General features: G+C 48.3%; 1 protein-coding gene and 1 long non-coding RNA gene across 4 annotated transcripts in view; both read right to left on the bottom strand.

Moving 5' to 3' along the window:
- BOC (BOC cell adhesion associated, oncogene regulated) overlaps nucleotides 1–23,698 on the bottom strand; it is a 116,332-nt gene that overhangs the window by 16,604 nt on the left and 76,030 nt on the right. For 2 of the 3 annotated variants that reach the window (XM_081796978.1, XM_081796970.1), the window contains exons 3-6: nucleotides 19,363–19,538; nucleotides 18,416–18,694; nucleotides 2,673–2,819; nucleotides 688–831 (exon numbers count right to left, since the gene is read on the bottom strand). In XM_081796978.1, coding sequence (XP_081653104.1) covers nucleotides 688–831; nucleotides 2,673–2,819; nucleotides 18,416–18,694; nucleotides 19,363–19,444 — 652 coding nt within the window. In that variant the 5' untranslated portion in view covers nucleotides 19,445–19,538. Of the gene's footprint in view, nucleotides 1–687; nucleotides 832–2,672; nucleotides 2,820–18,415; nucleotides 18,695–19,362; nucleotides 19,542–23,698 lie in introns of all 3 variants that reach the window. The other variant, XM_081796973.1, reaches the window with a different exon arrangement.
- LOC145715967 (uncharacterized) lies at nucleotides 2,984–13,062 on the bottom strand. Its single transcript, XR_014138294.1, has 2 exons — nucleotides 10,019–13,062; nucleotides 2,984–9,794 (listed from the first exon to the last, which is right to left on the bottom strand). It is a non-coding gene; the product is annotated as an uncharacterized LOC145715967 (long non-coding RNA).

Genomic DNA, 23,698 nt, shown 5'->3' on the forward strand with positions numbered 1-23,698 from the left:
TCTTTAAGAACCAGAATGCACAACTACAGATACAAAATCCTGTGGCTGAGGGACTGCTGAGGTTTGGCTTCATTAGCTACACGCTACATCTGCCCCTGGCGCTGCCTCTAAGACCAAACTTCACATAAGACGTCCCCCCGCTGAATAAGCCGGAAGCCTAGAGAAGTGCCTGGCCCCCAGGAAATGCTCGGCAAAGGCACATGTTGTTTTCATCCAACCGGGGGAGCGTGGGGGCCCCCACGGACCATCACCAGAGGGAGGTGTGGGCACACCTCAGCGGCGCACAGTGTAGGCTCGCCCTGTGCCTCACACAGGCACAAGCGCATCGCTTTCCTGTGCACGTGCTGGCAGCTGCTGAGCACCAGGCTGTCCGGCGCCGGCAGCCACATCCCAACAGATCCCCGCTCTCGAAGTCTCACAGTGAAGGAGAGCTCCCAATAGGCAGGAGAAAGGGACCAGCAAGCACAGCTACCCCCGGAGCTAGGCAGGGGACACGTGCCGCTAGAGGGGAGAGGACCCCGCTCCATCTGAGTCCTGGATACCCCCCTGGCCCGAGCCCCACGGCTCCCACCCCCGCCTCAGAGAACACAGACTTGGAGCCTGGCCTGTGCCCCGCCTCCGCTGAATCCCCTCCCTTCTCAGCCTGACCAGCCCCTTCCATCAGTGAGACGCCCCCCTGCCCCTTACGGCGCACTCGGAGCCTGTCACTGGAGCCCGAGGTTTTCACTTCCTGGGTCACTGGGTTGTAGGCAGCACACTTGTACATTCCCTCATCCTCCTGGCTCGCGTTCACAATCTGGAGGTTTCCCGACGGCATGATCAGGTAGTTATCTGAGAAAACGGCAGGGTGAAGGGGACGTGGGATGAGTGTGGCCCAGAACGCTGCAGCTGGTAGTTCCCAGTGGGCAGGCAGGGCACGAACCATGAGCTGTACACCTGAATCCCAATAAGCCCAAACTGGAAAATGCTATTCTCCCCCTAAAACCTCAAATCAAGGGGGACAGAAATGCCAGAGAGTAAAACTAATCAATCAGCTGACAAACTGGCTAAGTCCCCTGTGTTAGTACATAGGTCTATGAAAGAACATTTTATACTTTCAAGGGAGTAGGGTGGAAAGGAAGCAAGATTTGGGGTCTGCCCGACCTGGGCTTAAGCTTTGGATCTGCCATGCACTGTGTGATTTTGGACAAGCTGATTAACCTCTTCGATCCTGTTTCCGCATTTGTAAAGCGGTATGGTACGTGCCACCTCAGTGCCACTGTAAGGATTGAGGGGCCCATGCTGTACACGTGGGAGATGAGATGGTCATTCCTGCAAGCCACCAGGAAGGAGGGAAATAAATTTATAATTTCCCATGAGTCTCTGTCAGGGTCACGGCTCTGAGCCACCTCACTATTGCATTTCTGCAACCAGGGAGGATATTCTAACTCCCAACCACCACCTTCTCCATGAATGTCACTGAAACCCTTCTTCTGCATCACTGGTTCGCTGGACTTTGTCTGCTTTGGGGCCAGGGATGCCATGGGGGCCTGGCCCCAGGGCTGTGTTCTGCTTCTTTCAACAGGAGACAGATCCGTGGCTTTTGGACGCCCCAGTGATTGGGATGGTGTTCAGCTTCCTGGTAGGCAAAGCACTGGCCATCAGCTCTGAGCTCTCTGGTGGCCTGGCCTGCCCCAGGGGGGTCCTGGTGTCTCCGAAATCTGGGTTCACTGAGCTTGGTGCCTGCCTGTCACTGGGCCGCCCCAGGTATGAGCAGCTTAGTTAATGCCTGACAGAATGGGAAAAACCCCTGATTCCTATGGGGCTTCCTCCAGAGGCTATAGCCAAGCTTCTGCTAGAGACAATGGAGATTAATTCTCTATTCCTCTTAGTTTCCAGTTATTTCTGAATGGCAGGATTAGGGGTTTTACCCTTTCAAAAAATAGTTTTCTGCATTTTCTATAGTGAACATATATATTCCTCATAGGAATACAGGAACATATATTCCTTTATAACCAGAAAAATGTAATGAAAATATTTAAGTATCTATAGAATATTATAAAAGGAATACATTTTGAGCTATGGGTTCAGTTAAGCAGGGTCAACTTGGCCTTCAGTGAATGGTCAACTATGGGAAGAAGCTGTTTTCATCTTGAGAGACATCCCATCTCCTCCCTGGCATTCTGTGGACCACAGAATGGCCTCTCCTAGCCCAGCTGTCATGTACGCCGTGGCCTGAGCAGGAAGCTAGGACAGCCGAGACAGCTGAGACAGCCACATTACCAGGAAGATGGGGAGGGAAAAACCCGAGTCCCACTGACAAGCTTCCTCTGCTGTATGGGAAAGAGCTCCACCTCCCATTGGGCAACCCTGCAGCCCCACGGATGGCTGGGTTCGTCAGGCCGCCTTGCTGTGTGTGCCTGGTGGCAGGGAATCCAGAACCCTGTGCTGACAGCCTTGATCAAATGGTGACAGCTCAGCAACATCTTCCAGAGCCTCAGAGGATGAAGACATTCCTCTCAACAGGGCAGAAGACCTCCATTATGGAAACCAATCCCTTTAGGATCCTACAGGGCTATGTAGCAAGGCAGAAGACCGCTGACCAGTGAGGTGAGGAGGGGGCGGAGGGCATGTTGATGGGGGTTGGGGAGGCAGTAGGCAGAGGTGGTCAGCTTCCCCACTTGCTCACTCACCTCTAGATGCCTCTAGCCACTCCTGCTTGACACTGTATCGGACCTGGGCTTTTGGGTGGCTCTCAGGAAGGTGGCAGGCAATGACTGCTGTGTTCCCCTCATCTACTTCAATCACGTGCTGCACGTCCAACTTGAAGTCCTGGAGGTCTGTGGAGAGAAGGGAAGGTGCCAACTGGGCCTCGATGGAGAAGAGAGACAAAGCACCATTTTAGGGTGGGCAGATGCCGTGGTGTCTTCAGTCACGATAAATAGCTGCAGGAGCCTCACTCCCTGAGGGCTTTCTGGGGGTGGTCCAAGTCCTTCCTCCAGCCTTCTGTTGTCTATAAGAGTTTGCAGGATGGAATGTGTGGTCTCCATCACTGCAAGAGAGTTCAACTTGGTATGTATAAGCTGGAGAGTGGGGACACTGTGTAAAGAATTCCACCAGGAGATGCCTGTGACCCAGACCGGCCTCTTCGGTTACTCTGAGACATGGCGGCCAGTTGGCCAGGCCCAGGGGCCCTACTGAACCTGGCAGGAGATGGGTCACTGATCAAGGCATAAATGCAGCTAATGGAGATGGAAGGGAAGGATGACAGAGAATTGTGATCTCTTCTTTCCAGTTCAGTCAAGTTCCCTGGTTCTTCTTTGACATCCCCAGTAAAAGTGACAGGCCCTAGATACCGCTCAATCACCAACCATGGTTGTGACAGGAAGGCTGAGGCTACCCAGAGCTATACTCTCTGTCATGGCTGATCCTTCCTTGGGGCTGGGGGTGCGGGATCTGTGGGTGCTCTGAGGGCTTTCTAAGGCAAAGACGCGTCTCCACGGTGTGGCTAATGGCAGTGGAATATGGGAGGGCTGAGGGTCCTGACACCTGGCTGCGGTGTCTGACAGCATGGTGGCCGTCTCTTCTGACTTGGCTTGGTGGCAAGACTGGGATCTAAGCTGGGAGAGGATGGAGATCCATCTGTAACAAGAGCAGAATGTTTCCCAAATAATCTAACCGTTCAAACCACAAAACTCTCTTTGTATGAGCCAAATCACTGATGTTGCTGAACAAAATGGGACACTTGGGCAAAAAACATTCCAATTTTGTTTTTCAGGACTGTGGTTGAATTTAAAAGACATAAAATGAAAGGGGACTAAGATAAGAAAGATGAGAATATTTACCCAGACGCTCTCTCATAAAGGTACTTAGAAAGCCCTTGAGGCACCCTCTCTGAATGCTGACCATACCAAAAATTCTGCTCAGCTCCTGAGAACAGGCGCCATCAGAGCTTTTACTGCAATTCTGCTGCAAGACTCCACCTGCCTGTGTTGTTTCCCCGGGAGACCCATAGAAGGCAAGAAGGCAACAGGAGCAGGCAGGAATCAGGTTTCTCACAAAAGAGAAGAGGTAATTACCAAAAACAAACTCCGGTCACCACAGGAGAGCCCAGGGATCAAGGCACGCAGTGAGGTCAGAAGGTTTCCCACTTAATGGAACTTTCCAGAAGCTTTTAGACAAGCCATGCCAGGATAGGAAAGCCCTTTTGTTTCTAGGAAAGGATCACTGTCTCTCTGTTTACAATATTAGAGTGTGAACTTTTTAGGGGCAGGGACCAAGTCTTGTTTGTATATGTGTCCTCTGAACCTAACCCAGGGCCTGGCCTAAGTAGATGCTCAGTCAATGCTGAATGACCAAATGAAGGACTATCTTGGAAGTTGGGACCCTCAGATCAGGTACAAGATGCCCATTTATGTTGCCTATGAACTCAAATTTCCTAGTTGTGTTTCGTCTACACTGCAAGCTCAAGGACAGAGGCCTAGCACAACACATTTTCTACGAACCTTTTACCTAAGTATGGTTATTATGAAAATAGACTGCTTCTAGAGCGGTTACTTCTGGAGTCACAGAAGAGATGTGAAATAGGTAATGAAGGTGGAGTAGGAAATACGTGCTGTTCACCAGTGGCATGGCAAAAACAGACAGACTGCCCCCATTCATTTCTATCGCCCTCTTTTACTTTCCGGGCTGAACAAGTGATATCTGGGGGTCAAGGGGAGATCTCACTTACGGATTGCTTCCTTTGGGTGGGTATAGAGCCTTCTGGGCTTTTAAAGAATTATCTCGTCATTGTTTAACTTTGTATATGTGATAATCTGACTCCAAGTAAATTGTGAACTCCTAGGGGACGGCCTATTGATTTTACACTCCACACCCCAGCCCCAAACCCCACTGCACAGTATTCAGGATACAGCAAATGCTCTATAAATCCTTGCTGAATGAATGAACAATTTGGAAGGCTGAGCCCAAGGCCAGCTTGCTGGGAGTGCACTCTGTGCAGCTGCACGTGGCCCTGCGCACGGAAGGGGCCAGCGCTCACGTTAATGCTCTGCTCATCACCGTCTTCAAATCCTTAACAAGTTTGAACAAGACTCCACATTTTCATTTTGCATTAGACCCTCAAAATCATGGAGTCCAGTCCTGGCTGAGCTTCTCAGCCAAGACAGCGGATGTGTGTTTTCTCAGAGAGGAAGGAGATACGGACTACGGGAGAGGGTGGATGGCCTGCGTGCAGTGTGTTCTGACTAAATATTGCTCACTGCTTTTCAAAAGCAATGCACTTAAACAATGCAAAGGCCTTAATCCTCCTCTGCACAGTGTGTGCTGTACCTGCCAAGTCAGGAGGCTCCCCACAAAGCGAGCTGTGAGCGATTGTCCGCTCAGGGGCATGTGGAAAATTCCTGTCACCAAGAAGCACTCTCTTCCACAGTCCCATAAATCTAAAACTACTCCACCAAGAGTTTGAATTTTTTTTTTCCTCCTCTGCTTTATTTCATTCCAAGAAAATTTGCCTCAAGCAAAAATATACTCAAACCTAACAGATCATTTTACAAGAAAGAAAGGAGTTTGGCACCAGAATGCCATCTCCATGTTAATGGCCCAGGCTCTGGCCCCATTGTAATCGAGAGCTTATCCAGGCACAAGGCACGCACTCCTCCATGCACCCACCTCACCGACCCACCACGACAAAACACAGCCGCCCCCCTCGTTCCCCTTGGCTCCTTCTGCACCCTCTGACAACTGCTAAATTGGAGACAGAAGGCTGTGCAGTGGGGGAGGCACAAAGCTGGGCACTGGTCAGCCATGTGGCCAGACAGCCCCTCTGTTCTGATGCCAACATGTGCACAACAGCCCATGTGGGCAGGACCGAGGACACCCGAGCTGGGCATCCTACTGGCAGGCCTGCCTTCCTGGCTTCAAAACAAATAAGCAGTAGTTCGATCCTTGGCCCTGTCCCCGCCCTGTTCCTCCTGAGCTTAAGCCTTAGCTGTTGCTTCACCAGACAAACACATCCAATTTGGCTGCTAGAGCAAAAGTTGAGTTTCACTAAGGGATCACAGGCAGAGTAACAAAGTGATGATGGATCTGAAAATCAGAGCACCCCCTCTTTAGTGCTTTTAGGCAGGAAGGAGACCGGGGAGGGGGGCGGGCTGGAGACGTGTGATTAGTAATGGCCTAATCAGCCACCAGATGAGGCAGATGCAGAGATCTAGTTGGCTGCGAGTGAAGGAAACCAGCCTATTCCCAGGCCCCTTTGTCTGCAAAGCCGGGTTCCTGCCCAGTCCCCGGGCTGCTCTGGGCGCCTCCCTGGGCCTAGGGGGCAGGCCCTTCAATTCCAAATGGGGTTAACAGGCCGCACTGCAGAATGGATCGGGTTTCAGGGGGAAATGGTTTGACAGGACACCTGCCCTTGCCTGTGGGCTGGTGTGTTTGAGAAATCCATTAGAGGAATGTTTTTGCAGCTTTAATCCTCTTACCTTCCCCCAGAGCCCTCTTGTGCATCCTCTCTTTGTGTATCCTTTCGGCTATTTTATTAACTTGTCTGCACTAATCAAATGCCAATAGGTCCACTCTTGTTTCTCAGCTCTCAACAGGCCAGAAGCCCTGGTCTTTGGGGCCATCTCTGGGTTTACAGAGTCTCCTTTTCACAGAACTTTGTTCTTTCTAAGGAAGTCCAAATAATTTGGGTTCCATATAGAACCCTGCCCAGTTCCTTCCTTCTAGGCCCTCCATTTCTTAATGGAAACGTACCTTCTGATACGTCATTTCCACAGATGACAGAGATTTGTTCAGACGCAAACCATGTGATGTGCTCTGGGTTTCCTCCTCACATTTATAGGGTACAGTAGGCACCTGCCTTCTGAGCCAAGGGAAAACGGGGAGGAAAATAAGGCCTGTGAGAAGTTCTGTGGGTGTGGCTGCCATCACCAGGGTTACCTGGGAGACTCCAAAGAGGCCAGTTTTATCTTAAGCCCCTTTGAATTTCTTCTCACCTCGGAGCCTGGATCCTTCCTTCAGCTCAGCAGAGCTATGAATTACAGTATTTGGTATATGATCATGAATTCCCATGACACAAAGCTGTCAAATCTTAAGTGTAGGCTCATCCCCCCAACTGTTATAGAATTTACACATCCAGTTCCAGGGTGCAATGCACCACAGCAGAATGCCCCCGGTGCAATCTATAAGGCATTTCCAGGCATTTCCTCATTTGGCCCTCCTCTCCCTGAGACCTCTCTTGGGCTGCAAGTCAAAGTTCAGTTAAGTAAGAAGTCAGGTAAGACAGTGCCTTTTGGCCGGAGGCTGCATGGCATCACCCCCGTCCCCATTTCCATGAACTCAGCCGAACACTTAAAAAAAAAAGTCATTTTCTACCCATCCGGGCATTTCTCAAGTATAGTCAGTCCTGTCCCACCCTCTTGCCTCAAGACAAGCCTGTACTCATCTGCTGAGGTCTGGATGGGACCCACCAGATTGTGGGGGCACCGCATGGGGCTCACTTGGCAATGCTGTCAGCATGGCTCGGTAGCCTCTTGGCTCTTGGCAAGTTTCTGGGCCGATAATCCTGCTCCCAAACTCTCATGGCCTCCAGGCCTCAACTGTCCTTGTGGTGGCTTGCTGCATCTACGGCTAACGTCACAAAGCATAGAAGACTTTGCCCTATTGTATTCCCCCTCAGTGACATGCTGACCCTGTGGCCCTTCCCTGCACCTTGATGGCTTGCTGAAAGGTGGCAAAGGTTCAAGGGAAGTAAAATGAGGAGCTTTCTCTGGCGGAAGCCGCGGCTCACTGCTCTCCAGCATGGACTCGGAGGTGGAGTTTGAGAAGGTGAAGGGTCCCGAGCATTGCCTCCTGTGTGGGCTTCACTGAGGCGCAGACAAGCACAACACTACTCTTGACCCCCAAGCCGCCTGAGGACCTATGCCTTGGCAGGACCCCTGAGGTCAGCCCTCTGAAATAAAGTGCTCTGCCAGTGGGAAGCCACGGCAATCAACTCAGGAGCAGAGTAGAGCCTGGAACAGAACTGTACTTCCATGAGGCCAGAAAGCCTGGCGCCCAGTAAGGATGGGGTTCGCTGTGGCATGGGCAAGCCTCTCAGAAGCCACGCATTCTGGGTAGTGATTAAGCCTCTTGCCAGTGTGTAGCCCTGTCACACAGACCACTGAAGCCAAACCAAACTGTGGCCACAAGGCTGAGCAAAACCAGTATACTCCACAGTAGACATCTGGCACATACCATCCCCTCCAGACATCACTGACTCATTCATTCAGCCAGGAGCTACAGAATTGTCTAGTATGTCAGGCACTGCAGAAGAGATCACAAAGACAAAAATATAGTTCCTAACCTCAGGGACCTTTACTCTGATGGATAAGATAGGTAAAAATAACACACAAGGGAGGGTACAATAATTTGCAAGAGTATTATCTGCAGGCTTAGTCCCTACTGTCTCTACCAGCGTTCCAGCCTAGATCAGGTCACCTTGAGCTCTAGAGCAACTTAGGGCAGAGGGGGTTGGCAGAGGGAGTATTCATCCTCCCTCTGCAGGCAGAGAGAGTGGATAAATATGTTTGCTTTCGTTAGGAGTTTTTTCTGCCTGTCCAATTGCACAAATAATTTTGTCTCTAAAACTCTCTCCTGAGAGCCATGGCATGAAATTTTTCAAACACACCTTCCGATGAAAGTAAGGCATGCTGTCTCTTATTTAAATAAAAACAGTTTCCATGGGGGTAAAAAAAAAAAAAAAAAAAAAAGACCCTTGCAGATGCCAAATACATTACTTGTTCCATCTTGTGTTTCTTTCTTTCTCCTTGAGTTGAGGTGGGATCTGCACTCAGATTTGAGCCATGGGAGAAAGCTGAGGAGGCAGGGAAGATGAGAGAACTAGGAGGATGAGGGCAGAAGATCAAAGCCAAGACCGGAGGTGGGCAGGAGTGGAGAAAGGGTATAAAGGGAGGAGCGTGATAGGAAGAAGGGGGAAAAAAAAAAAAAAGAACCTGTTTGCAATGTCATTAAATGATGTGCAATAAACTGGTCTAAGGCTTCTGGAATTTCTTGGCTTAAATCACTAAAAATATTTTTTTAAAAATAAGAGAACAAGAAATGTGATTAATCCTTGAAGACAAGGCAAGGATGGGGGCCATGTGTCCACTGAGTCTGGCAGCCAGATGAACAGAGAAGATGTCTGTAGACCATCTCATTTATCTGACTTTAGCACTGCAATGAGGTAGGGCTGGTGAGCAGAACTTGGGAGTTTCTTTTGGACTCAATGAAGAAATGAAATGGTTTGAGAAAATACACTTAAGAAAAAGAGGAGGAAGAAAAAAAGATGTACTTGCCAGCAACCCACATCATACATATTTCTCTGATCAACCAAATATAAACTACAAACGTAGCAATGGGAAAATTAACGTGAGTCCTGGTGGTCTGGGATCAGGAGAGCCAGAGCTGGATCCTGGCAGAGTCTCTGGCAGGCTAGCAGCCTGTACAGGAAGAGGGAGGGGGGAGAAAAGGGAGGCCAAGGCACTCAGGAGGAAGGGAGAGGGGAGCTCCAGCATGGTCCCCACATGCAGAACCCTGGGTGGGAGGCACGGGTGCCGTCCTAAGGCCAGCGGGGCTCACGGTGGTTCCACTTTTTCTCCCTCCACACCTGGGAACTATATATCCCTACAAGCAGCGGTGGCTACTGATGCAAACTGCCCACCACCTCTGACAGTGTCCCATGAAGTGTGTGGTAGGAGGCGGAGCCACATTCACTGGCATCTCCCTTCAAAGTTTCCAAAGGTTCCTCCAAATATCTCAGTTCCTTTTAAACAGACCTTCTGGGCGCCTGGGTGGCTCAGTTGGTTAAGCGACTGCCTTCGGCTCAGGTCATGATCCCAGGGTCCTGGGATCGAGTCCCACATCGGGCTCCTGGCTCAGCGGGGAGCCTGCTTCTCCCTCTGACCCTCTCCTCTCTCATGCTGTTTCTCTCTCGCTCGCTCTCTAATAAATAAAATAAATAAAATCTTTAAAAAAAAAAACAACAAAAAAAAAACCAGACCTTCTGACATCCATCAATTTTTCTGAACCCTCCCTGAATCTATTTGTATCTTCAACCTGTTTATATCCTAAGTCCTTGCTTCATCCTTTTTTACTTCCTTAAGCCTCTTCATAGATCAGGGTTTGGTGAAGAAATCTTTGCTCGCCTTTTGCATGCCCTTTTTGACCTTCTAGACTTCAAACACATCTTATCTGGGAGTCCTCCTCTTTCTAGACATTCACTGAAGGCCTACTCGGTGCCAGGTCCTGTGGGAAGCCGTGTGGTCACAGAGATGAATGGCAGCAGTCTCTGTCCTCCAGGCAAACGAGAGGGCTACAGAAGCAAACAGGGTGGTGAGGAAGCTGGGAGAGGAGACCCCACTTCAGACTCGGGAAGTTGAGGGCATCGAGAAGACTCCCAGAGAAGATACGCAAGTCTTGAAAACTGAGAAGGAATTCATTATCCCAAGGGAGATAGGCATGTTCTGGGAAAGGGAATGGAAAGGATGGTGTTGCAGGCAGATGGGGCACCATTCCAAAAACAAGGGGAAAGTGCAAGATGAGATGAGGAAGTGGCAGAGTTTGGGGGGTCTAGAGTGGGAGGTGAGGCTGAGAGACGGGCTTAAATGCCGCACCACAGCCCGAGTCCTGTTCTGTGATTCCTGGAGTCATCACACGTTTGTAAGTAAAGGAACACAGTCACTCAACATTAAACATCATTTTCCCTCAGAAAAAAAATGCTGTTTTTGCCTCAGCAAGTTTTTTTTCCCTTTTGCCTACATTTTGTCTCACTATTGAGGGACTGTTTTTATCTTAGATGTGAACACTGACCCACCTGCAGGGGTACATCTTCTTCCAGGACAGACTCGCTGTTCTACTGTTCTCAGGGTTATTACCAGACTCCTGGAAAGGTTGAAAGTCTAAGAACAAGGTCAAGGTAGAAATCCCTAAGCTTTTCCACACACAAAAAAGGGGGATCCAAGGGACTCATTTGCTCTCTTGATTTTTTATTTTAAAGGAACCATCTTGCATCATGTTCCTTAGAGGGCTCCAGTGATTTCAAGTAAGCTAATCAATGCTTCCCTCACCTTCCTGAGCAAAGTCTGCTCTGGCTCATTGAATTTATAGGTGGTACCTGCTTAACACACTATGAGGTCTTCCCTTTGCTCTTAGATAAGAAGATGGACTTAAGATTTTTACTTAAGCATGTGGCTGTGTGTGCAAAGAACAGGTTGAGGAGAGAAGTAAGTGTGTCCTTAGTGGAAGATGTACCATGGACTTGAGGTCTTCTTTTGGTAAATTGTGACGATTGCTAAATAGAGAATTGGAACCCTGGCTGTTTGGGGCAGACAGTTGCTGCCACGATGCCCTGAGCTGAGCTCATACCACACGAGGCATGAACTTCTGCCTGTATCCAGAAGAAAACAGCACTTTGGTTAACAGGACTTTGGTTTAATACTATAAGGTATTCCCTAGTCATTTCCTATTTAGATATCCATGTGGCTTAGCTCCTTTTGGATTTAAGTGGTCACGAATTTTCTTGTCCAATTGGCAAAGTAAAACAAAACTTACAGAATAAAGCAGCTAAATCTCACACTGAGGCTCATTCTCCCTTTCTGACTGTGTCCACCACCCCGTAGAGCTGCCTCCATTTCCCCAGCCTGGCAGAATCGCCAGCCTGGCCTCCAGCTGCGGACTCCCTTTCCCTCCTGGGCCAGCTCAGGATGCCACCTATGTTTCCTTTCCTTCCCCAACTCTTCTTCCTGCCACCGCCCATTCGCTGCAAAGCAAAGGGTTTGCACAGGATTCCCCCTCAGATGCCTAAGCTAACAACAAATGTTTTGCCAACTTGGAGCGAATGATTCCTTCTTGTTTTGTTAAGGAGTCACTGGCTGGCTGAAGCGGACTGGCAGAGAGGAGTGGCACTGGAGAAAACACTCTGAGCTTTCCTTTATTAATCACAGAATATACATTCCCAAAGGGAAAAGAGAGACAGTGAGAAATGGGGGAGAGTTAGGGGAGAATCCGATGGGGTAGCAAGAGAGAGACAATCATCTGGTGGCTACATTCAGGATGTGACTGAACTCACCATGGAATTATCTCACTACGGAAATCAAACTCCCTGTGGACGTATCTGTATCGTCCCAGAAACTGCACTGGGCTTAAATCTAAGTACGCAACACTAAGAGCTAAATTTAGTTGTTGGAGGTCTGAGAAAGGTATGAGAGAACTCAAGAAATGAGAGAGAAAGATTATCCCACACACACTGTTTAAGGTTCAACTCCCAAGTCTTCCTCAATCCCCTGAAATTGAAATGAATCACTGTCAGCCTGAGTTCCCAGGAAAATCTGGTTATATCTCGGCTGGGGATTGACTTGTTTTAGGGCTAACACGTTACTGCAGTCAATCTTTTCCATCAGATTAAGAGCTCCTCAAAGGCAAGGGTTAGGTCTAACTGTGTTCTGCTGGAAACTCTGAACACAATTCTCAGGACACCAATCTCCAAAACATCCAAACTCTGAACTCACTGCTGGAGAATGGGTGCTTTGCGGTTTGCCAGTGGGACTCCCGAATCTCCAGCCTGCTGGCTTGCTCTACGAATCCTGGACTCACCAGCTTCCACAATCCTGTGAACCAGTTCTTTAAAATAACTCTATTTTTACTTTTATTTCCTTCTCCATATACATACACAGGCATACCTCATTTTATTGTTTTTTGGTTTGTTTGTTTTTTTTTTTTTTTTTACAAATTGAAGGTTTGTGGCAATCCTGCATCAAACAAGTCTATCAGTGCCATTTTCCAACAGCATTTGCTCATTTTCTGTGTTACATTTTATTAATTCTCATAATAATGATGAAAAGATTTGAAATATTACATTTGTTGTGGTGATCTGTGACCAGCGATTACAACTCACTGCAGGCTCAGTTGATGGTTAGCCTTTTAAGCAATAAAGTATTTTTTAATTAAGGTATGTAATTTTTTTAGTCATAATGCTATTGCACACTTAATAGACTGCAGGATAGCATAAACATAACTTTTATATGCACTAGGATACCAAAAAATTCATTTGACTCACTTTATTGTAAGTCGTCTGGAACCAAACTCACAACTTCTCCACGGTGTACTTGTATGTATAAGCGGTTCTGCTTCTCTGGAGAACCTGACTCAAATACGGATAAAGAGAGCTAGAAATATTTTAGTAAAGACATGTCCACAGTGGTCCTTTATGGCTTGTTCTGGTTCAGGGTCGGAGCCTAGAAGACCTCCAGTAAGTGTCTGATAGGAACCAAAGGTGGGGGAGCAAAAACCAAACAGAAAGAAACACGGCTTCTGCTTGTGGGGTCCCCGTGCTGAGGGCCAGGGGCAGCCCCGCCTGCCAGCACCAGCCAACGACTACCTGGTTAGAAGAATGAGCGGGGGGCGGGGGGGGCGCGGTGAGCCATCAGGAGCATAAATGTCCCTGTGGCTCCAGGGACAACATGCAACGTGGTGACACCACGGCCACCCTCCAATGCAGCCAGGAGGTAGGAATCTGGGTTGGAGCTCAAGTGTATACGTGTTGCTGAGAAATTCACAGGTAATGGGTAGTTCTCCCTTCCCAATGAGCCAGCCCTGTCTCTTGGCTCTGGCTAGGGATGGAAGCTTTTCCACTCCCCGGACTCATTCTTCTGAAGGCTGCTCCCAGAACGGAGCTGGGCAGCACAGGGCTGGACACAGAGGACACTCTGCAAATGTTCGCTCACCTAATGGGTGAACATATAGAGCCCGGCATTTATAAAATGCTTCAAAATATTACTGTTTTGAACTACTACATCATTTGATGCTCAAAGGAAAAAAAAACCACAAAAACAAAAAACCCATGATACTGATGCTATAACTATCACTCTGCTCATTTCAGAGCTGTGGCAACCTGAGGGATGAAGTGACTTGCCCAAAGTCACCTCAACTCCTAAGGGCAGAGTCAGAACTTAAACCCAAGGTTTTTTTTTTTTTTCCCTCCATTATACCAGTTTGTCTCTTCCTTTTATTCGTGGGTTAAATGATGTCACCTTCTGCCCTTCCTCAGAGTCAGAGTCATGGAGACAGCTGCCTAAGGGGAGCTCCTTCCTTTCCTGTCAGTGGCCTCACCTTCTGACATCTGAGGCCAGAGAAAGGATAATTCGAGCACATGCCTGGGTCATAGTGCTTAAAGGCCTTCTGGAGGGGTTACAGATCCAGTCTCAAACCAGCATCAGCTGAAGACTTCACATTAGCTTGAGGACTAAAGTTCCCAGTTATAGAATTACTACCCAGTTACCAACAATGAATGGGAGCTAGGGATGATAGGAAAACTGGGAGAGTTAAATAGTAAAAAAATGGAAAACGTTAAAAATGAAGAATTATGTAGGAGTATATTTGAGTTATTAGTGGTAAGGAATAGAAAACAGCTTTCACATTGTATGCCAGCTCTGCTGAATCGTGATTACTTGCTGGGCTGGATTGAGAACAATTCTAAGGCTGAAACAGAGTATAGAAAAAAGGAATATGGTGTCCATTGGCAATGTCTGCTGTTGGTTCAGGTGCAGAGACTGGGAATACTTGAGCCATGGAGAGTGGTTGGCCTCCTGGTGTAAAGCTTGTAAAAAAGGAGAAAGGAAGAAAGGAGATCAAAGTCCAAAGTATTTTGAAAAGCAAGAATTAGACAAGGTGGTCTGAAGTGAGGCATTAGCAGCAAGAGATTTACCACAAATAAAGTTCAGGTTCAACAGGAGAAGTTCTACAGAGAGGAGAGTGGGACGGACACCTCCACAGGGAGCAAAGACGGTAGTTAATCCACATGGGTTCCATTTTACCTGAAGACCAGAAGCCAAGGTCCACAGATAGGGGTCCAGTCCAAACGTACCCCCAGCCCCCGGCATCTAAGTCAAAGAGGTCTGGACCAGGAAAGTTCTTGCTAGAGGCCTCCTCCACACCCCTGAATCCTCAAGCCAGGTCCAAGCCCCCACCATCGAAAGGTCCCAGGGATCTAGGAGTTCACGAAGACACAGGAGGCAGCACCTTGCTAGGTAGACCAAACAGCAAGTGCTTTGTCTGAGCACGAACATCTGAACGCAGGCAAAAGAGGCCAGAGGAGAAGGAAGCCTTAAGTGCTGAGTGTGGGCGGGTGTGGGCGGGGGGTGTGGGGGGTGGGGGCGGGGGGCGGGGGGGGGGTGTGCGTGTGCACAGGCACGCCACGGCTCAGCCATGCCTCTAAATGCAGACCATGCCTTGGTAATCCCTTCACCGCTCAGCCTCCCTCCATCAGCCAACCAGCAAAACACAGCCCCCATTCTGCTCAGGAATGTGCTTTCGGAAACTTAATCTAACTGCTGAGTCTGGGCCAAATCCCCCATGGCATTAGCCCAAAGACAGCACCCCGTTCTGCCGCCTCTCCCGCCTTCCCCCTGCCTCCTCCTAGCTGGGGAGGCTGCAGTTCCACTCCATGGCCACAGTCCCTCGGAGCCTGCTCTCCTCATTTCCAGCACTTCTCCAACCCTCCAGTCAGCCCCAAACATTTCACTTCTGATTCATGTCTCCACGACAAGCCAACAGTTCTTGGCTTTCAAGCAAGACTCACTGGGCTTCTGCACAAGCCACTTCTCTCACTGGGCCTTCTGGGATGCAATCAAACCCTCCCCTTTGTCCTCACTGTCAACTGCAGATCCCTTCAAGCACCACAGAAAGAGGTGGCCAGGAATTTTTTTTACCATAAGGGCAAAAAATGGTCTCTCCTCATACAGATACACCTTGAAGTAGAAGGAGGGCTCCAACGTAAATCTTCTACTCTCCAACTATCCCTTCCTCCAAATAAAACGTTCAGCCTGGCTCCTAATGAGGCCAAATGAATGGTTATGGAGTTTCCTGAGTCTTCACAGACATGTGCTGACCATCTGCAGATGAGCAACCCTCCTAAATGAGCAGCATTATCCTTTAAAGGCATGAACGCTACTAAAAGGCATATCTTACTTGTAATAATGAACCACTGGAAGTGACCTCATGGCCCAGCAATAGAAAAAGAGTTCAGTACGTATGGTAGAGCCGCTCAGGGGATGTTTGAGGGCCACTGGTAACTCTGACCCTGCTCTGCTGTGGGCTGGGGTGGGGAGGGGGGCAGATGACTAGGTAAAGGGCATGGGGGAACCTGCTAGAGTGATTAGAGTGATGGTTACCCATACATATGAAAAATGCATCGGGATGTTGACTTATTAGTGCACTTTGTGTACTTTACTGGATGCATTTTATACTCAACAGAAAAGGAAGAGTAAATATGGTCATATGGCCAATAGAAAATGCTTACCACACAATGCTGAGGGGAGAGAATATGGACAGAAGCTATATATTCAGCAGATCACTCGGACAGTGCGAAAGAATGGGCATGCCCTTATGCTCAGTGAAATAAGTCAGAGAAAGACAGATACCCCATGATTTCACTTACAGGTAGAATCTAAAAAACAAAACAAAACAAAACCCAGACTCGTGGACACAGAGAATAGAGTCCTGGTTGCCAGAGGAGAAGGAGGTTCTGGGGTGGGGGGCAGGGTAGAAAAATGGGTGAAGGAGATCAAGAAGTCCAAGCTTCCAGTCATAAAATAAGTCATGGGGATATAATGTACAGCTCAAGGAATACAATTAGTAATAGACTGTGTGTGGTGACAGATGTTAAGTAGACTTAGTGGTGACCATTTCACAATGTATACAAATATCAAATCACTATGTTATACACCTGAAACTAATATTGTATGTCAATTATATACTTCAATAAAAAAAGAAAGTATGGGTATGGATCAAGACTGGAAGGGTATACTCCAAAATGGTAAATGGTGGTTGTGTGACGACCGTGGGCTGAGGGGAAATGTTATTTTCTATAAACTCTGTGCTTTCTGTCATTTTCATTACAGTTGAAAAATATAAGAGCAATATGATGGTAGGAGAGTAGCTCTGACCTCAGCCCTTCTTGTATGATGAGATGACCCCTCCCTACCCTCAACCCTCCTCACCTAAGTCTGCTGGTACCCTCCTCCTCACACCCCACAAGCACAGGTGGAGGGGAGGGCCCAGCTGGTGGCCCGGGATCTGCCTCCCTCACCCAGCATGCACAGCCTGCTTCCCAGAGGCCTGGGGCTCAGATTCAATGTGCTTCTTCTGTCACCAAGGAAAATGGCTCCCACTGTGTGGGGAGGCTGCAGGATGCAGCCCAGGCTCAGCCTGGGCCCTGGAGGGGCAGCTGAGGACCCGCCCTGCCTTCTCCCTTCTCTGAGAAAAGGGCAGGGCTGCTTGACTGTTTCCCAAGAAAACAGGAACACTGCCGGCAGACTCTCCTCTGTTCTCTCACAGAGGGAAGTCCCTTCAGGGACCTGAGAATCGGAGGGCAGGCAGAGGTCTTTTCTCCCCTGTTGGTCTATTTCCCCATCTCCTACCGCTTTTCTCTAGGACTCACACCTCGTACACCCCAGAGACCCCAGCCAACCTTTAAGGAGCATTTCAGAAGTTTGCTGCTTTAGGCATGACCCCTAACACACATCGCTCAGGAGGGTGATGAGGATGGTGATGTGGAAGTCTGAAGCAAGGCTGTCAGGGGTAAGGGGACCCTGCTAGGTCATGAGGGAACAAGCCTCCAAGGAGGAAGAGGTCATTCTTAATATTTCCTGGTTCTAGACTCAGCTATAAGGACAGATGCTGGGGCTGCCCTGCAGCCTTCAGAAGTTTATTTCGTCAGTAAGTCTCGTCTCCCGTATGTACAGTGGGTAGAAAATGAGGCAATGTATGCTTTGCACCTGGGCACCATAATATACCCAAGTGGTAATTACAAATTAAGAGTAGTATAAAGTCTTCACCTGGCATCCTCCTTGGACCAAACTGTACCCCAATCTCATCCTCTTTTCTGTTCTCTTTACTCTTTGTCACACAGTTTCCTTTTCATGTGTTCTACTATTTATTTGTCAGGCGTTTGGAATCCGCTTGGCCCTCAGACAGACAGGAGGCCAAGTGTGGGATGGGCAGCTCTGTTCGGACTCCACATGGCCTTGTAAGTGCTCTGACCATAACTGCCCTGAGGACGGAGTGCGGGGCCCGGGGCGGGGAAGACGGGGAGGAGCGGGCACTACCACACCTACAGCTAGAGGGAAAGTCCAAAGGCGAGGCACGGAAACAGTTCAACCATGTCGAGTTCCCCTCTTTCGAGACACTCACTCCACACACTGCCCCTACTTAGCAGCTTCCCAGGGGCACAACTGTCCTCCACCACTGGGGACTGCTGGGCAGCTACCACTCTCTGGTTTGAAATTTCAAATTGTAAGGCCCCCTTTCATATGAACACTACCGACAAGGGGTATGAATGGTCTGGGGGAGAGAAAGAATGGGAGAGTGCACTGTGGCCAAGGAGCAAAGGGGCAGCACTCACTGGCTAGCGTCACAGTGGCTGGCACGCTGGCCACGGCTCCTGCAGGCATCCGGGCCACACACTGGTACCGTCCCACGGTGTGGTTGCTGAGGGCGGTGATGACGAGAGTCCCGCGGGTGATGAGGATGCCCAGAGCATCATCTGAGCCATTCAGCTCCTTCCCGTTCAGGCGCCAGGTGGTGTTCATCCACGGGGGCTCCACGACGCAGCCCAGGATCACCGTTCCTCCGAGCTTCTGGACCGTGGAAGAAGGCTGGACAGTGACCTGAGGGACCTGGTCTGGAGGAAGAACAGGGACGTAGCCATGAACGAACATCCCCACTGAAACCAGTAACATGACCTTTTTAGAAGCACAGCACCCAGGCGGCCTTTCAGAGCCGGGCGGCCGGGAGGAGTCGATCTTCGTCTGAAGAACTCCACGGTGCCTGGGCCCATTCCCCAGCCTGTCCTAGTTCTCAGAAGGCAGACTGGAGTGGCAGCGGGGAGCAAAGGCGAGGGCTTAGACTTTGGGATTGGACAGACCTGGGCCCAAACCCCAGGGCCACTCCTTCTGAGCTACGTCACTTCAGCCTCTTTGTGTCTCGGTTTCTGACCGATAACATGGGGCTAGTAACACCTGCCTCCCAGGGTTGTTGTGAAGCTTACAAACAATGCATGTCAACTGCCTGCCATAATCTTATACAGTAAGTGCTCAGTTAAAGGTAGTTATTATCATTCCTCCTCCACTGGTATATATTTGAAATGATTAAAGTTCTAAAGTACAACCAATATGAGTGATTTCTCATCTTGCATTATTGAGAGTATCTCCGAAGGCCGGTGAGAATGAAGTGTTCTTTGAAATTCAGGAAAAGGAAGGCCTTTACAAAGGGTCACTACTGAATGTGACACAAGGGGACAAAGTGTTCTTGCAAGAGGGGTGGGCTGAGAAAGGGAAGGGAGGCACTCACTCAAGTCAGCAAAGCAGCCTGCTGCGGCTAAGAGGAGGCAAGCGAGGGTGACCTCGGGCCTTTTTTCTCTCTGAGTTGTCATCGTCCCATGTAGCACGGTGTCACAAAGGGTCCAAGCCAACGTCCCATAAGCCAGCGGAGTCACTCCAAGAGGTACTACGATCCCCCGCACCGCTCTGCTGTGAGGAAGAGAGAAATGGCCCCGGTGAGTGAGGCTGCCTGCCACAGGGCCTGGCTCTGACCCCTGCCCCTTGCCTCCAGCACACAAGCCGGCCACATTCAAGATGTTGACCTGAACAGCTGCTGCAAGACCAAAGAACACTCTCCTGTCATTTCTCATCTAAAAGAAGCTTCTTTTAAGTAGCTCCCCTGAGCCAGAAGGGGATTTTATTGTGGCACGAGTGCTAGAGGCTTGCCCCATGTACGGGCAGCAAGGAGGGCAGGGGAGCCCAGCGTTAGAGGGGCTAGGACCGGCAGCCACCGCCAGGGTCCAGGCAGTGAGCATCTCACACACCTGTCGGGAACGATGTGCTTGCAGGAGGCCAGATGTCCATGGCCACATGGCAGGCCATGCTGCCCCTACCAGACTATCGTGGACAGCACCGTCATGTGCGTAATGCTGAACCCTTAGTTTAGGGGATGTTACTGATGAATCCTAAGGTCTCAGAGACTCCAAGAAGATCTTTTCAAATCTCCATACTTTTAACCCCAACAGGAGCCTTTTCATATTTTTGCTATCACTGCTCTGCACCCGGTGGGGCGCTTAACAGACAGAGTTGGAATAAGGGTGATATAGAACAGTGAGGCATCTTAACCGTGAGTTCTAGAGGAAAATTTCATGAACAGATTTATAAACTAATACCAAAAGGCAAGTTTTGGTGTCCTCTCGATTTTCCAGATACTTGTTCTAATTCTCTACTTTTCCCCAATGAAATAGAACACTATTATCTAGAACATTGAATGAATTACCAATTAAAGGATTTTAGGGAACTTGATCATGACATGCTCCAGTTTCCTGTTCTGTCCCTGCCCCAAGAAAGGAAGGAAGGGAAGGAAGGAGAAAGGGGCACAGAGGCAGGAAATGAACACAAAGAATAAAGGGCAAAAAGAAGACAAGCAGACAAACAGGACAGGAGGGCTGTTAGTTATCTGAGCACAGGGTAGCTGCAGAGGTGTTCGGGTTGTAAAGTCCACAACGGTTTTACTGAGGAAATTCAGCCCAGACCCCCTTCTGCTTAACGAGGACCAGCCAAACAATTACTGTTACTTCTGCACACTTGGTAATTTATAGGATTCAAAATGGAAACAGACCCCACTTTTGCTGCCAGTCACCAATCCGCTTTTATAAGCAACCAAGAGAAAAGAATGTATCTGGGGACAGAAACGGAGTAAGAGGAAGCAGGTATCTAAAGAGGGAGAAAGGAGTTAACTCATTAATCCCCACGACAGATTTGTAAACAGATATCATTTGGTGATCCCAAAGCAGGTCACATGGAGTCTCCTTCACAAAATGCAAAACTATGACAAAAATAGGGAGGAAGGGGCATCGCTGTAGCTATCATGCATCTTATTTAGCAACCAGGAAAACAGAGTTGCTTCCTGGACCCAGCTACCTAGTGAGCTTGGTCTAGAAAGATCATCCAAAGATATAAATTTCTGAGAATTTTGTTGTAACGATAAAACTAAAAGACAACTAAGGCTTAACTAGAATTCCTACTTGCAGTGTGCCTTTGTCCCACTGTGAAATGAACAAGGTGCAATTTCAAAGTTGGATGAAGGCAACAGTAAGGCCCATTATTTTTCCTGGCAATGAGAAGTAGATCCTTCTTATTTTCTACGGATTTTCTCAGAAAAAGAGGAGAGGTGAAGGAAAAAAAAAAAAATCAAAAACAGAGGGGAGAATAAATTCCTGACATGAATTCCTCACTGAGGCCTAGGTCCTTGCTATTTTTAAGGATTATCTGGACACGGAAAACAAAAGGAAAATGTGTCTGAGAAACTTAACTGCTGACATACTCGCTCCCACTGAAATTATCTCCACCCAGCAGACATTTTCAAAACTTTCCAACAACAACAACAACAGAATACACTTCTGGGGTTGAGACCAATGAGAAATTATAGGCTCGGAGTATTTATTTTGTGCGAAAATGACAAACACCTGTGAATCCACCAGCAGCAGGCGGCAGCCAGCTCCACCTTCTCCCAAGAGGACTGGCTGGAACACAGGCGAGACCAGGGCACAGGAGGCCACATCTCCTCCCTGGCCGCCCAGGACACTGCAGCTGTCCTGGAAAGAAAGGGAAGCCTTCGTGGTCTTAAACACAATGCACACCCTCTGGATATCCTATGGCCAATAACCAAGATGAGTGAAATGGAAAGACATGTGATCTAGCAGAAACCATAGAAAGACTTAGTTCTAAAAAAGCATTCTTTTCAGTGACAAGAACAAGATTGGACAAAGTTTTTTTTGTTCCATTGGTTGAGGGGGGATAGCCACATGAAAAAAGAAATATTTCTGACCCCAAATTACTTTGTTTGTTTTTTGCAAGATCCCAATTCTATAGAGTAAGATTCACTTTTCCCAAAGCTCTTTGAAGGCAGGGAGAAGATTTGCTCATAAGAGGTGATGCCAAGTGGCTGTGGGGAGGCGGTGGTGGGGGGCAGGGTGGTGGTGGGTGCTGGTAGCCCCCTGGCCTCAAAAAAGAGGCTGGCACTCCTGCTCAGAGGAGTGGCATTGGGGGAAATCCCTGGGAAACAAGTGAATTTAGTTCCCAAAGGGCTGAATATAGGAGTTTAAATAGATTGAGGAGAAGGGTTTAGGAAAGGTCATTTTTACTTAAAAACTTGTACTTTTACCCACAGACCTAATTAAAAAGAAAGATTTTAAATTAGGAGGGACCTCAGAGAAAATAAAATAATAGCTTAGAATAACACCTCTGGGTATTGAATGGTATAAATGAGAAAAGCAAGGAGCAGAGAGACTAAGTGATTTGCAGAAGGTCTCCCAGCTAATTAAGAGAGATTTAGGGCTCCAAGTCAGGCCTTCTGACTCCTAGTCCCAGGCTTTCTCTACTATTCCAATACTGCCTCCCAGCAAACAGTTTCTGAGGTCATATTTACCAACTGCTTAGAACTACTTTTAGAATTAAATTGGGAATATTTTTGAATCTACTTTCTTATGCAGAAAAATAATGTTACCTGGATCGTTATCTATAAGAGTAACTTTCTCTGGGGGGCCTGGGGGGCGCAGTTGGTTAAGCATCTGACTCTTGGTTTCTGCTCAGGTCATGATCTCAGGGTCCTGAGATTGAGTCCCATGTCAGGCTCTGTGCTCAGCAGGGAGTCTGCTTGTCTCCCTCTCTCTCTGCCAGTCCACCTCTTGCGCACGCGCACATGCTCGTTCTCTCTCAAATAAACAAATCTTTTTTTAAAACAGAAAAAGAGTAACTTTCTCTGTGGTCATTTTCATTCTTTTACCATTTATATCCAAATCTAGAACAATCTCTTACTGCTCTTCACACAATCCCCTTCAATAGAACTTTCTGCAATGGTGAAAACATTCTACATTTGCACTATCAGCACGAGTCACTAGCCATTTGTGGCTATCAAATACTTAAAGTGTGGCTAATGTGACTGAGGAACTAAATTTTTAATGTAACCACACTGGGCAATGCAGTTCTAGACTAATATCTAGAACATCTACCCAGACTGCTCTGATGTCAAACAGGAGAGAATAACAAAACTTTGATGTTCTTAAGTATAAGTCATGCTCTAGCCAGCCTCTAAATATATGTCTAGCTTATTCCTTTTTCTTTTTAAAAGATTTTATTTGAGATAGAGCAAGAGCTAGAGAGAGAACACTCAAGCGGTGGTTGGTGGGGGGAGGGTAGAGGGGCAGAGGGAGAGGGAGAAGCAGGTTCCCCATTGAACAGGAAACCCGACTCAGGGCTCAATCCCAGGACCCTGGGATCATGACCTGAGCTGAAGGCAGTTGCTTAACCGACTGAGCCACCCAAGCACCCCTCTAGCTTATTCTTTAATCAGATTTTTGTCTGGATGTCTATTAAAAAATGATATTGTGATTTCACTACTATCAGGTAGAAAAAATATTACTGTGATCTACCATAGAAGACAGTAGGCAAGTCGCTGTATTAAAAGATGGATTCTGTCCTGAGGAACGTACAGCTTGGGACGTTAAGTCAGCTAGTGTTCAGCAAATCTCCTCGAGCTCCTGGCTTCCCAACATCCTGTGCAGATGGCTTAGAGCCATGTGACTAGTGCTGGCCAATCGAGTGTGAGCGAACATGTCATGTGTCACTTCTAGGGAAAGGCTGTT

Source organism: Leptonychotes weddellii, chromosome 1, assembly GCF_054177405.1.
Source record: "Leptonychotes weddellii isolate Sample4059 chromosome 1, ASM5417740v2, whole genome shotgun sequence".
Lineage (NCBI taxonomy): Eukaryota > Metazoa > Chordata > Mammalia > Carnivora > Phocidae > Leptonychotes > Leptonychotes weddellii.